The sequence below is a fragment of the Carettochelys insculpta genome, chromosome 1, assembly GCF_033958435.1.
Source record: "Carettochelys insculpta isolate YL-2023 chromosome 1, ASM3395843v1, whole genome shotgun sequence".
Taxonomy (NCBI): Eukaryota; Metazoa; Chordata; order Testudines; family Carettochelyidae; genus Carettochelys; species Carettochelys insculpta.
In genome coordinates, this window is record NC_134137.1 from 367,184,200 (window position 1) to 367,196,364 (window position 12,165).

The 12,165-nt window shown below is 42.4% G+C and overlaps 1 protein-coding gene across 3 annotated transcripts in view; it reads right to left on the reverse strand.

The window, feature by feature from the left end:
* The window catches only part of CDC123 (cell division cycle 123), an 87,694-nt gene that overhangs the window by 47,740 nt on the left and 27,789 nt on the right, over positions 1-12,165 (reverse strand). For all 3 annotated transcript variants that reach the window (XM_075017925.1, XM_075017932.1, XM_075017919.1), the window contains exon 7: positions 1,191-1,239. In XM_075017925.1, coding sequence (XP_074874026.1) covers positions 1,191-1,239 — 49 coding nt within the window. The remainder of the gene's footprint in view (positions 1-1,190; positions 1,240-12,165) is intronic.

Here is a 12,165-nt window from a genome sequence, read left to right on the forward strand (position 1 = left end):
TGGGGACTTTCAACTCCCACTGACTACAGGTAAAATCATGGGTGTATAACTCTTGAAATTCAATCCCCTGATATCGCCACTGGGGAAACTAAAATCTGAGATGCCCACATTTCATGTGTACTTGAAAATGTGGGCCTCCGTCAGCTTCAGTTATCAAATTTCCATCATTTGGCAACCACTCTGGGGTGGTTCTTGATTTAAGTGTTCTGATAGACCCTTCACTTAAATACAAATTATCATCAGTGTCATAATTAGTTGCTGCAATAAATCTACCAAAGGTAGGTGATCAGTCCTTTAAACCCGTCATTTAGGGTTTTTCTCTGGTTGCAAGTGTGCAACAGCTTTTGCTCAGAACAAACAACTATGAATAAGTCAGTCTCTCCTTTATACAACTCAGGTCTTGGTTCTTCAGATTCCAGGAATAGATAATGAGTGGACAATGGCTCTCTTCAAAGGGTGCAGCTTCCAAAGGATGGGATGAGATGGGATTTTGTATTCTACTCCACCCCAATATATTTCTTCGAAAACCAATGTGGTCCCAAAAGTTCCTTCTTCTCTGGCACATCGTTTAAAACAGTCTTAAAAATCCTAACAATTTCTCAGGTTTATACTGGCCACATCTTCCCCACAAAAGTGACATCCAATCCCACAATAATACATAAGCACCTCATTTAATACAATTGACTCTAAATATACTTATGGCTATTTCTGGGCTTAAAGTGATCACTCAAGCACTCTACCTAGGTCAGTTTAAATGCAGTACATTCATTAGTGACCAAGTAAGTCATTCTGATTACTCTGTAGTCTAGGCAGAACAAGTTGTTGCCTCTGCCTTATTCTCAAAGGACAGCATAAATCCACCTCAATTAGCCTCCTCATTGGCTGTCTAAGCAGTAAGGCTAGGGATGAAAACAGGCCATCTAGAAAATGAACAACACTCTCATCCATTCAAGCTTCCCTTCCTGGGTCAAAGCTGAGTAGTGGAGTAGTGTGGAAAAGCTTGCAGTGCCTCTAGTGTCTGGATAAGCAGAGAGATGCTTGTCAATCTCCACGACTATGAGTCTGGCATTTTTTAAAAAATTTATTTTTACAAGCTCTGAAGTGTTTTACAGGTGTTACCCTATGCAGAAGCATCAGCCTTCTGAAGGATAAGATATTGAAATTATCTGGAGCCCATAAAGAAGTCTTACCTCGTATTCCAAAGTAGGGTCAGGGCTGTCATCAGTACAGTGAATAAATCTATAAATAAATAAATAAATAAATAATACTGTCAAAAAAATCTACTGTACGTAAAAACTGTCTTTACTCATGGCAAGCATTACAAGGTGGAACCAGGCACCATGAAAACACTCGAGCAATTTTAAGAGATTTTAACTCAAAGTAAAAAACATGTATGAGTAAAACATCACTGGCAAATGCCTCTTTCTTAGCATACCTTGGCAGCTCCTCACGACTAACAGAGATCACCTATCACCCATTTCTTTTACTGTATATAAAGGAAAAGCCTTGCTTGGGCATGAACTTCATATAGAAGTGAACTTAAGGATTACAGAAAAGGGAGAAAATTATCTTAAAAAAGGAGACACTGTCAAACCAGATTTGAGTCAAAGTTAATTTGCATAAAAGCAACCTTTAACCATCAGAAAGCTTTCTACAATTACACTTAACATTCATATTAAAAATATTGCTTTTTAAACAAGAGAGATAGGTCACCAGAAATGGTTAGAACATCAACACTGTAGCACTAAGAACCTCAAAGTGAAACCAACTTTGAGACTACTATACAATGGGTGAATAACTGTTTGGATAACCATTCTCAGAGACTAGTTATCAATAGTTATTAATCATGCTGGAAGGGCATAACTAATAGGCTTCTGCAAGGACCAATTTTGGGACCAGTTCTGTTCAATATCTTCATCAATGGCTTAGATAATGGCACAGAGAGTTAAGCTCAGCAATTTTGCAGATGACCCCAAGCTGGGAGGGGTTGCAAGTACTTGGAGGATAGGATAATAATCAAAGTTATCTGGACAAACTGGAGACATGATCTGAAGTAAATAGGATGAATTCAGTAAGGACAAATGAAACATACTCCACTCAAAAAGGGAAGTGACTGTCAGGAAAGGAGTATTCCAGAAAGGGATCCAGGGGTCACAGAGGACCACAAGCTAACTATGAGTCAACAGCCTGGCACTTTCGCAAAAAAAAAAAAAAAAATCAAGCATCATTCTGGGATGCATTATCAGTAGTGTGGTGAGCAAGACACAAGCAGTAATTCTTCCATTCTGCTATGCACTAATTAGTCCTGAACTGGAGTATTCTGTCCAGTTTTAGGCACCACATTTCAGGAAAGATGTGGGGAAATTAGAGAAGGTCCAGAGAAGAGCAACAACGTCGTCTAGAAAACAAGAGCAACAAAAAAAGTCTAGAAAACAAGACCTGTGAGGGAAAACTAAAAGAACTCAGCTTGTTTAGTTTGGAAAATAGAAGACTGAGACGAGGTCTAACAGCTTTCAAGTATCTAAAATGCTGTTACAAGGAGGAGTTAGAAAACTATTCTCCTTAACCTCTAATGATTAGAAGCAAAGGGCTTAAATTACAACAAGGGTAAAGCTTGGACTTTAGGAAAGGCTTCTTGTTAGAGTGGCTAAGCACTGGATTAAATTACCTAGGGAGGTGTGGAATCTCCATCACTGGAGATACTTAAGAGCAGGTTAGACAAACATCTGGCAGGCGTGATCTAAAATGGCGGCTGGTCCTGCCATGAGTGCAGGGGACTAGACTTGATGACCTCTCAAGGTCCCTTCCAGTTCTAGTATTCTACCAGTCTTAGTTTTTTATTGAGCACACTGAAAAAAATGCAAAAAAGATCAACAGTGCAAAAAAAGATGACAAGTATTCGTAGGCTGTGTCTACACTAACAAGTTCTTTCAAAAGATATTGCGAAAGAAAGTGTCTTTCGAAAGATCCCACAGAGCATCTACACACAAAACAAGCTCTTCTGAAAGAAGATCAAAAGCACGAGGCTCTTGTTTCAGAAGCACGCTTCCGCTCCCAGATCAGGAAAAGCGCCTCCTTCTGAAAAGATCTTTTGGACAAAGGTGTGTATAAAACGCTCCATGGGCCCTTTTTTTCCAAAGAGCAGTCCTCGTGGCACCTGATTTTTCGATCCCTGGCCTGTTCTTTTGAAAGACCAGGGGCTGTGTGGACATTCTCTAATGAAAGAGTGGATCGATTTTCAATCTGGTTTTTCGCGTTCTTTTAAAAGGAGATCTTCCAGACGATCATCTTTTGAATGATCACTGTAATGTAGATGCAGCCTATTTAAGAATGTTAGTAACAGAGAAAAACGTGCGTTTATAATGTATGACTGTTCTATTCATGGTGTCCCTTCAAAGATACTTCTTCACTGCCAACATGTTATCTGTCTGTGATAACGATTTATAGGGAAGACAAAGTGTAGTTATCCTGGCATACTACTTACAGCAACAGTGAGGCTTTTACTTTCCATCAGTAAGGGAAGCAAAGCAATTTAAGGTGCCACTGCTTATACTAGAGCACGTCATCTGAGTCAACAATAATAAATAATCCATTTAGAAGACTAGATTTTAAACTCCCCTCCTCCGGCTCCTGTGTTATTTATACTTATTTATAATTTAGAGAGAGCTGTAGGTAGACACAAAGCTTTTCCTCTAGTGAGTTTGTCTCTTATACCTTCGCTCAGTAGCCAGTAACCATTATGTAATCTCTATATTTTCACAATATAATTACAAACATTACAATATATCCTGTAACTTTCAAAACAATCACAATAAAAATATATACAGGAAGAAAGCTTTTTATCTGGCATGATGTGGTAATGGGGGGTGCTGGTAAGTGAAAATTTCTGGTTAATTAAGAGGAAGGCAGTTCCAGCGCAGGAGGGTATACGGGGCTAGAGGCTGGGCATAGCAGGGGTGTGGACTCTGGCAGGGAACTCAGGGAAGGGGGTTGGGATTGGGGCTGAGTTCCCTCTAAGCAGTGTGCTGCTTCCTATTCGTCCCTGCTTAGGGATGAAGTGGAGAGAGGGACTCCTCCTCATCGGCCCCAGTAAAAGCCCAGCAGGAAAGCGACAAGCAGCAGGGCCAGGAGGGGTTTCCAGCTAATGGGAGCTGGGGGGCGGTGCTTATGGTTGAGAGCAGCACACATGGTTCCTCATGTTCCCTACTTCCCCTGGAGTCAGACTGTCTAGCTGGTGCAGGGGCACAACATGGTGCCCCAGAACAGGCAGGCACCAGGCAGCCTGCCTTAGCATTGCTGACCAGGACACACCCAGGTAAGCCCAATCCCCGAAATCCCCACCTTGAGCCCCCCAACTCCCTTATTCTCGGCTCTATCACAAAGCCCATACCCCCCAAGTCCAGAGCCTGTAATCCCTCCTGCACTCCCATGCCTCAGACCTGAGCCCTTCCCCAAACCTGGAGCCCCTCTCACATCCCAAGCCACTCATCCTCCAGACCTCACCCCTCCTGCATTCCACCACACAGCTCCCTCCTTTATTCAGAATCCCTCAGCTCCACCCTCATCCGGAAGCCCCCTCTTGCATCCCAAACCCTGCATCTCCAGCCCCACTCCAGAGCCCACTCCCCAAGCTGGAGCCCTCACCTCTTCCCATATCCCAACTGCCTGCTCCAGTCCAGAGTCCCCTCCCACAACCAGAGCTCGCATTTAGAGCCAAACCCACAAGTAAAGCCCTCACCGCCATCCCTTACCCCAGGGGTCTGCAACCTGCGGCTTTCTAGGGATTTCTTTGTGGCTCCTAAAGCTATAAATGCAAAGTTTAAAAAACAAGCAAACAAACCACCACACCTCCTGATTATTTTCAATAAATGGTGAATGTCTAGAAGCCCATCAGTGAACAATTCATATCTAAATAGCAAACTATATGACATCTCGAAACGTTGGCTAACTCCCTCTTTAATGTGCATGGTGCATTGTGGGATATGATACTGTATCTATGTTAAAGTCTTGATTTTGAAAAGGAAAATGAAGCATGTGGCATTCCTGCTGTGAAAGGGAACATGCATTTTAAGAAAGAAAACTGAAATTAAACATGACCTAAAATTGGCATAAGTAGGTTCAGGAATGACCGTCAGCAAGACAGTAGTACAAATGCACACATGTAAAGTGTGAGGAAATAGAGCAGGCAAAACGTTTGTGAATGTCCTGCAGTAAATATGTATCATATTACAAATCATTATGTACGCATTCTTTTTTTAAAACAGGGGCTACAAGAAGTATGGTTTGACATTATTTATTAAGGACTGTCTCATATTTACATGCACGGTGGTTCTTGATTATTGAGCTTTTTTTACCGAATTTAAAAAAGGCTCTTCTTGCTATTTTGGTCGCTGTCCCCTGCCTTATCTCCTCCCTGCCCCAACAGTCTGTGTGCAGAATGACTTTTGTTATGCGATAAATCACCTCCATACTGGTGCACATAATGAAAGTCATTTTGAACACAGACATAAAAATTAGAGGGAACTCTGTTTTGGGGCTGGGGGGGGGACGGACAGATCCAGGGGGCACTCACATTGGATAGCTCTCCACAATCGGCCATCTGTCCCTGCTGCTCCTCATGGAGCTGCAGCCAAGCAGCTCTGTGCGCTGTCCCAATCCCACTCCAAACGCTGGCTTTGCAGCTCCAACCAGCCAGGAAGCACAGCCAATGGTAGCTGGAGGGGCGGCAGCACGCAGAGCTGCCTAGCTGCACCCCTACAGAGGCAGCAGGGACAAGTCGTCACTTCCAGCAAGCTACTCAGAGCCAGGTAAGGGAGCCTGACAGCCTTACAGAAACCAGACTTTCTATAAAAATTAGGAATGCCAATTTATAGAGCTTTCCAGTTGCTACAGGGATGGATAATGCAATTTTTGCTGTATACCCTCTTTCTAAAAGTAGCACTCCCCATTTCATTTGTACTTGAGCTGTTAATTGAATGGTAGGCATTCTACTAACAGTTCAGATACAAGGGAGAACTTGCTGAAGGGTCACAGGTGAGTGATCTCACCAAAAGTTAGAAGACCTTTCCAAGTTCAGTACAGGTCATGTAAGTAAGGAGGTGGTTCTTGAAGATCTGTGGTCCCAGTCTGCTTTCTACTGAGGGTTTACATATATGCGCCATGCATCTGCATGTCTCAGTTTCATCCAAGGCAACAAAGGGGGGAGCAGGGTAGATCGACTGCATCTCCTTTTCTTTCTCCACCACAAATCAACAGATCTACAGAAGTGGGAAAGGCCAGCAGGAAAGGAACCCCTATGCTGAAAGGGTCTCCCCACCAGGGAAGGGATATGTTTTAGTTTGGGGTGAATTTTGAGCCTAGTGTGCCTGGTGTGATGAGCAGGAGCGTCAACCTTCTGAAGGCAGTGATGCACATGCATGAAGATATGGGATCCAGGAGGGAGAGGGAAGTCCTGGCTGTGATCAAAGGATTGTTGAGTATATGAGTTATGAACTTTTGCAGCATCTGGAACCTGTCCTGTGGCAGATAGGCTTGAGCTGCACTTGAGTTGATTGTGGCCCCTCTAAAGCCTAGGCATTGTGGAGGGTTTAAGATGACTTTTCAGTATTGACACTGACCCTTACGGGAGGCCCAGCAACAGAGGCTAAGTCCTAAAATTCTTTTATAGACAACATCACTATGAACCAGTCATCAAGTTTTGAGACTACACATATACCTCGCAATGCCTAATATGGGATATTCTCAGGAAGAAAACCTTAGTGAAAATTCTGGAAGCTCCGGTGAGTCCAGAGTGAAGAACTCAGAATTGGAAATGTTGCTAGCCAACCATGCACCTCAGAAACCAAGTGGGGGCAAGGTGGAAGTCTATGTGAAAGTAAGTGTCCTGAATATCAAGATCTATAAACCACATGCCTTTTTCTAAGGAGGGACGTGTGACCATGTGAAACTTTAGCTTTCAGATTAAGCATTTGAGGACACAAAGGCCACTGTGCATCCGTTTTCTTGGGCATCAGCAGGTAAGTTGAACAGAACCCCGTTTCCACGGTACTGCAAGGCCAAGGGAGTTGGGAACCAGTCTGGAGCATGGTTCCCATCTCCCCTCGACTTGCACAAAAATTCAGGTTACGTGGGGGTTGCAGAAATGCAACTCCTATGTAACTCGAGGGTTTACTGTAAGCCACAGAAGGCTGAAGAACACATAGATCCACAATGCAGTCTATGACTTCCCTCATCTTACATATTATGGTCAGAATTCCCTTCCATTGCATATCTGCAAGATGCTCCATTCTATTGCAGTTTTGTGCAGTAATTGGAGTCCTGACAATCTGGCAAGAATAGTTCTAAAATGCTTCAAGTTTAAATCCCCTCTCCACTATCTTTGGTGGAAATTAAGAGATGTTACTCTCTCTCTCTCCTTTTAAGGTAGGAATTAAAAATCTTGCATTGCCTCCTTCAGCACCTGTAGGCTGCCTTGAATGTAAGTGCTAAGTTCAGCAAATCAGCAAAACACCTGATAAACAGACTATAACCAGGGACATAGTGTCAAAAGGATCAGCAGCATCTGCTGAGCCACACCTTGAATACTACATGCAGTTCAGGTTGCCCCATAGCAAAAAAAAAACATATTAGAATTGGAAAAGGTGGAGAGAAAGACAACAAAAATGAGTAACAGGATGGAACAACTTTCATATGAGGAGAGATTAAGAAGAATCATACTGCTCATCTTAAAAAAGAGGAGGTAAGGTAGGGATGTATAAAATCATGAAAAATATGGAGAAAGCGAATAAGGAAGTGCTGTTTACCCCTTCCCAGAACACAAGAATCAGAGGTCACCTTATGAAATTAATTGCCAGCAAGTTTAAAAACAAACAAAACATTCTACTTCACACTATGCTCAGCCAGCCAGTGGAACTTACTGCCAGGGCACTTTGTGAAGACTAAATCTCTAACGAGGGTCAAAAAAAGAATTAGATACGTTCACAGAGGATAGGTTTATCAAAGACAATTAGTTAAGATGGCCAGTGAAACCATCTCTTGTTCTGGGTGTACTAAGCCAGCAGTTCTCAAACAGAGTATATGTACCCCAGGTGGCCTGCAGACATCTTCCATGGATGCATCAATGCATCTAGAGACTTGTATAGTTTTACAACAGGCTATGTAAAAAGCACGCATGAAGGGAGTACAAACTAAAATTTCATACATAAAATTTCTATTTATACTGCTCTACTTACTATACACTGAAACAAATATACTGTAGGGTAGCAACGTTCGCAAGGGTTCTGTGTTGAGAACCCTAGTGAGTGCTGAATTTTGCAAATAGCCCAGAGTCCCAGGGAAGCAGCGGAGCCCTGGGGAAGAGGTGGCAGCTGCCAGTACTCCCAGCCCTGGAGAAGTGGTTGCTGCCGGTGGTGCTCCCTGCCCAGATCTCTGGGAAAGTGGCAGCAACCACCAGTGCTCCCAACTCTGGAGTCCTGGGGAAGTGAGGCTACTCGTGAATAATTGAATTCATGAATGTGGCACTCGCGAATGTTGCAGCCTTGCCGTAATTATGCAGTAAAAATGGAAAAGTAAGCAATTTTTCAGTAATTAGGTACACCTTTGTATTTTTACGTCTGATTTTGTAAGCAAATTGATTTAAAATGAGGTGAAACTAGGGGTATGCAAAACAGATCAGACTCCTGGAAAGTACAGGTCATAGTCTGGAAAGTGCTATGCCTCTAACGGCCAGACACTAGGAGTCAATGACAGGGCTGGATAACTTGACAGTTGTCCAGTTCTGTTCATTCCTTCTGAAGCATGTGGCACTTGTCACTGATGAAAGACATGATATTGGATTACACAGACCATTGATCTGATCCACGATGTCCATTCTTACATCCAGAATGAAACACAACTGAGTACAGACAAAGTTAAAGTGGAAAATTATTATTAAAAAAATAATGAAAAAAGATCTACAAATCCTTCTCTCTCCTGTGGGAAATTGCCATGGATGTTTACCCACGCAGGATGATAAACTGTTAGCCCTGAAGATCATCTTGAATTTATTCATTCAATTGAGTGTTAACCCTGCATATTTTATACCACACTTATTGTGGTACTGAATGTTAAGAGGCACAGCCAAAGCCATTGAGTTACTCTTCTGGGACAGATGAAGCTTCTCTCGAACCTTAGGAGCAAGATGCCAAGAAGACTTCCTTTAACTTACTCACTGTTAAGGTTTGAAAGCACTGAGAACAGCAGCAAATAATTTGCACACATGTCCAATTAAGAGATGCTCTTTCTGAAATAGTGTCAGAACTTTTACAGGGATTGAATGGCCCAGACCCCACAGGTTACAGACTACGCATGAAATGCCATTGGTCTCCATTTCATTTCTTGAAATCTTACTTGCAAGTATATGGGAGCAGGATCTCCTTTTGAATATTTCAGAAGGATATGAATTCCCACTGGCACATACTTGCTATAACATATTGCTGCATTGAGCAGACATATGGTGTTTCATTCCACTCACCTTTTGTCCATAAAGTGGAGTGAAATGATTTACCAGGATTTACAATGCCTACAGTAAACATCCCAATAAATGGGCCATAAACTGATTTGCAAATCACTGTGATTACTCTGGTGGACAATAAAACAAACCATCAAAAATTGTCACAGTTATTTTTAAATTTTTGATTAATTTATTTATTTATTTTACTTACAGCCTTACCGTTTGATCCAAAGACTCAACACAGGTTTTCCTGCTGACTTGAACAGGCTTTTCCAATCAGACCCTTTTTCCTCTACCCTTGGACTTAACAGGCAGAGATTTTTACTTTAAGTATTTGAGGTAAGTTGGAGGAGCTGATTCATATGCAGCTCAAAAAGGGCCTTGCAGCAAACATTCTTCTAAGTGCACAGAAATGATGGTAAACCCTACCGAAAGATATCTCCGGGCCTGGCTTCACTATAAAAGTCAGTCAACCTATGTGTGGTTGACTTATGGCTCCCTCATTAACTACTTCAGTGGCTCATGCATGAGTCCTCACTGAGAATTTTTCCAATGATTTAAGAGATTAGTGGTGCGGAGGAGAGAGAGAACCAGGGCTCACAGCTCCCTGGTGGGAATGGGGAGCCAAACCAGGTTTCTTGGCTTCCCACCTTACATCACTCTGACACTGTAGCATAGATTAAGTCTCAAACTGTATGTGGTGCATTTGAGTTAAATTAGCTTACCACCTGTTTTAGCAGTACATGCAGCAAGAAGCTGCCATGTTATCAGCACCCTTTTTTGTATAGAAATGAGGTGTGGCCCTTATACGCTCATTAGGAAAAGAGGTTTAGCAGCTTTCCTATGCATTGCTTTCATGGAATCTTTGGAATCCCCGGGCGGGGGTTCAAAGTCACCAAGATCAAGATGCTCAGGCAGGCCAGCATTCCCAGAATGCAACCACTCCTCAAACAGAGATGCATCTACTGGCTTGGGCATGGGCACTGAATGAATGATGCAAACTTCCCAAAGCACATCCTCCATAGCAAACTGGCATCTGGAAAAAATCCCAAAGGATACCCCAAATTGCATTTCAAGCATGTGTGCAGCAAGACTACAATAAAATGGCCAGAGATGAGGGTCACAGGAAGATCACACTCAGGACCACATCCTTTGGATACAAGAACTTAACACAGGTCTCTGGAGTTACAAGAGAAAGCAGAGCAGCTTAGAAAAGGAGGAAAGGGCTTGTTTAAGACAGACTTCAAAGGATCAAATTATCAGCTTTACTGTGACAGATGCGGCAGAGATGTCTCTCTGGAGTCATTCACCCAAGGGTTCTGAAAGAACTCAAATGTGAAATTGCGGAGTTATTAACAGTGGTTTGTAACCTATCCTTTAAATCCACTTTGGTACCAAATGACTGGAAGACGGCCAATATAACACCAATATTTAAAAAAGGCTCTAGAGGAGATCCTGGCAATTATAGACCGATAAGTTTAACATCAGTACCAGGTAAATTAGTAGAAACACTAGTAAAGAGTAAAATTGCAAGGCACATAGAAGAGCACGAATTGTTGGGCAAAAGTCAGCATGGTTTCTGCAGAGGGAAGTCGTGTCTGTCTAATCTATTAGAATTCTTTGAAGGGGTTAATAAACATGCGGACAAGGGGCACCCAGTGGACATAATATACCTAGATTTCCAGAAAGCCTTTGACACGGTCCCACACCAAAGGCTTTTATGTAAATTAGGTGGTCATGGGATAGGAGGAAAGGTCCTTTCATGGATCGGAAATTGGTTAAAAGACAGAAAACAAAGGGTTGGAATAAATGGTAAATTTTCACAATGGAGGGGGGTAACTAGTGGTGTTCCCCAGGGCTCAGTCCTGGGACCGATCCTGTTCAACTTGTTCATCAATGATCTAGAAAATGAGGTAAGCAGTGAGGTGGCAAAGTTTGCAGATGACACCAAGTTGTTCAGGACAGTCAAAAGCAAAAGGGATTGTGAAGAACTACAAAAAGATCTCAGCAAACTGAGTGATTGGGCAGCAAAATGGCAAATGAAATTTAATGTGGGTAAGTGTAAGGTAATGCATGTTGGAAAAAATAACCCAAATTACACGTACTACATGATGGGGTCAAATTTAGCTACGACAGATCAGGAAAGGGATCTTGGAGTTATAGTGGATAGTTCTCTGAAGACATCCACGCAGTGTGCAGCGGCAGTTAGTAAGGCAAATAGGATGTTAGGAATTATTAAAAAAGGGATCGATAATAAGACAAAAGATATCATACTTCCCCTATATAAAACTATGGTACGCCCACATCTCGAGTACTGCGTGCAGATGTGGTCTCCTCACCTCAAAAAAGATATATTGGCATTAGAAAAGGTTCAGAAAAGGGCGACTAAGATGATTAGGGGCTTGGAAAGGGTCCCATATGGGGAGAGGCTAGAGAGACTGGGACTTTTCAGTTTGGAAAAGAGGCGATTGAGGGGCGATATGATAGAGGTATATAAAATCATGAATGGTGTGGAGAAAGTGAATATAGAAAAATTATTTACCTTTTCCCATAATACAAGAACTAGGGGACACCAAATGAAATTGATGGGTAGTAGGTTCAAAACTAATAAAAGGAAATTTTTCTTCACACAGCGCACAGTCAACCTGTGGAACTCCTTGCCCGAGGAGGCTGTG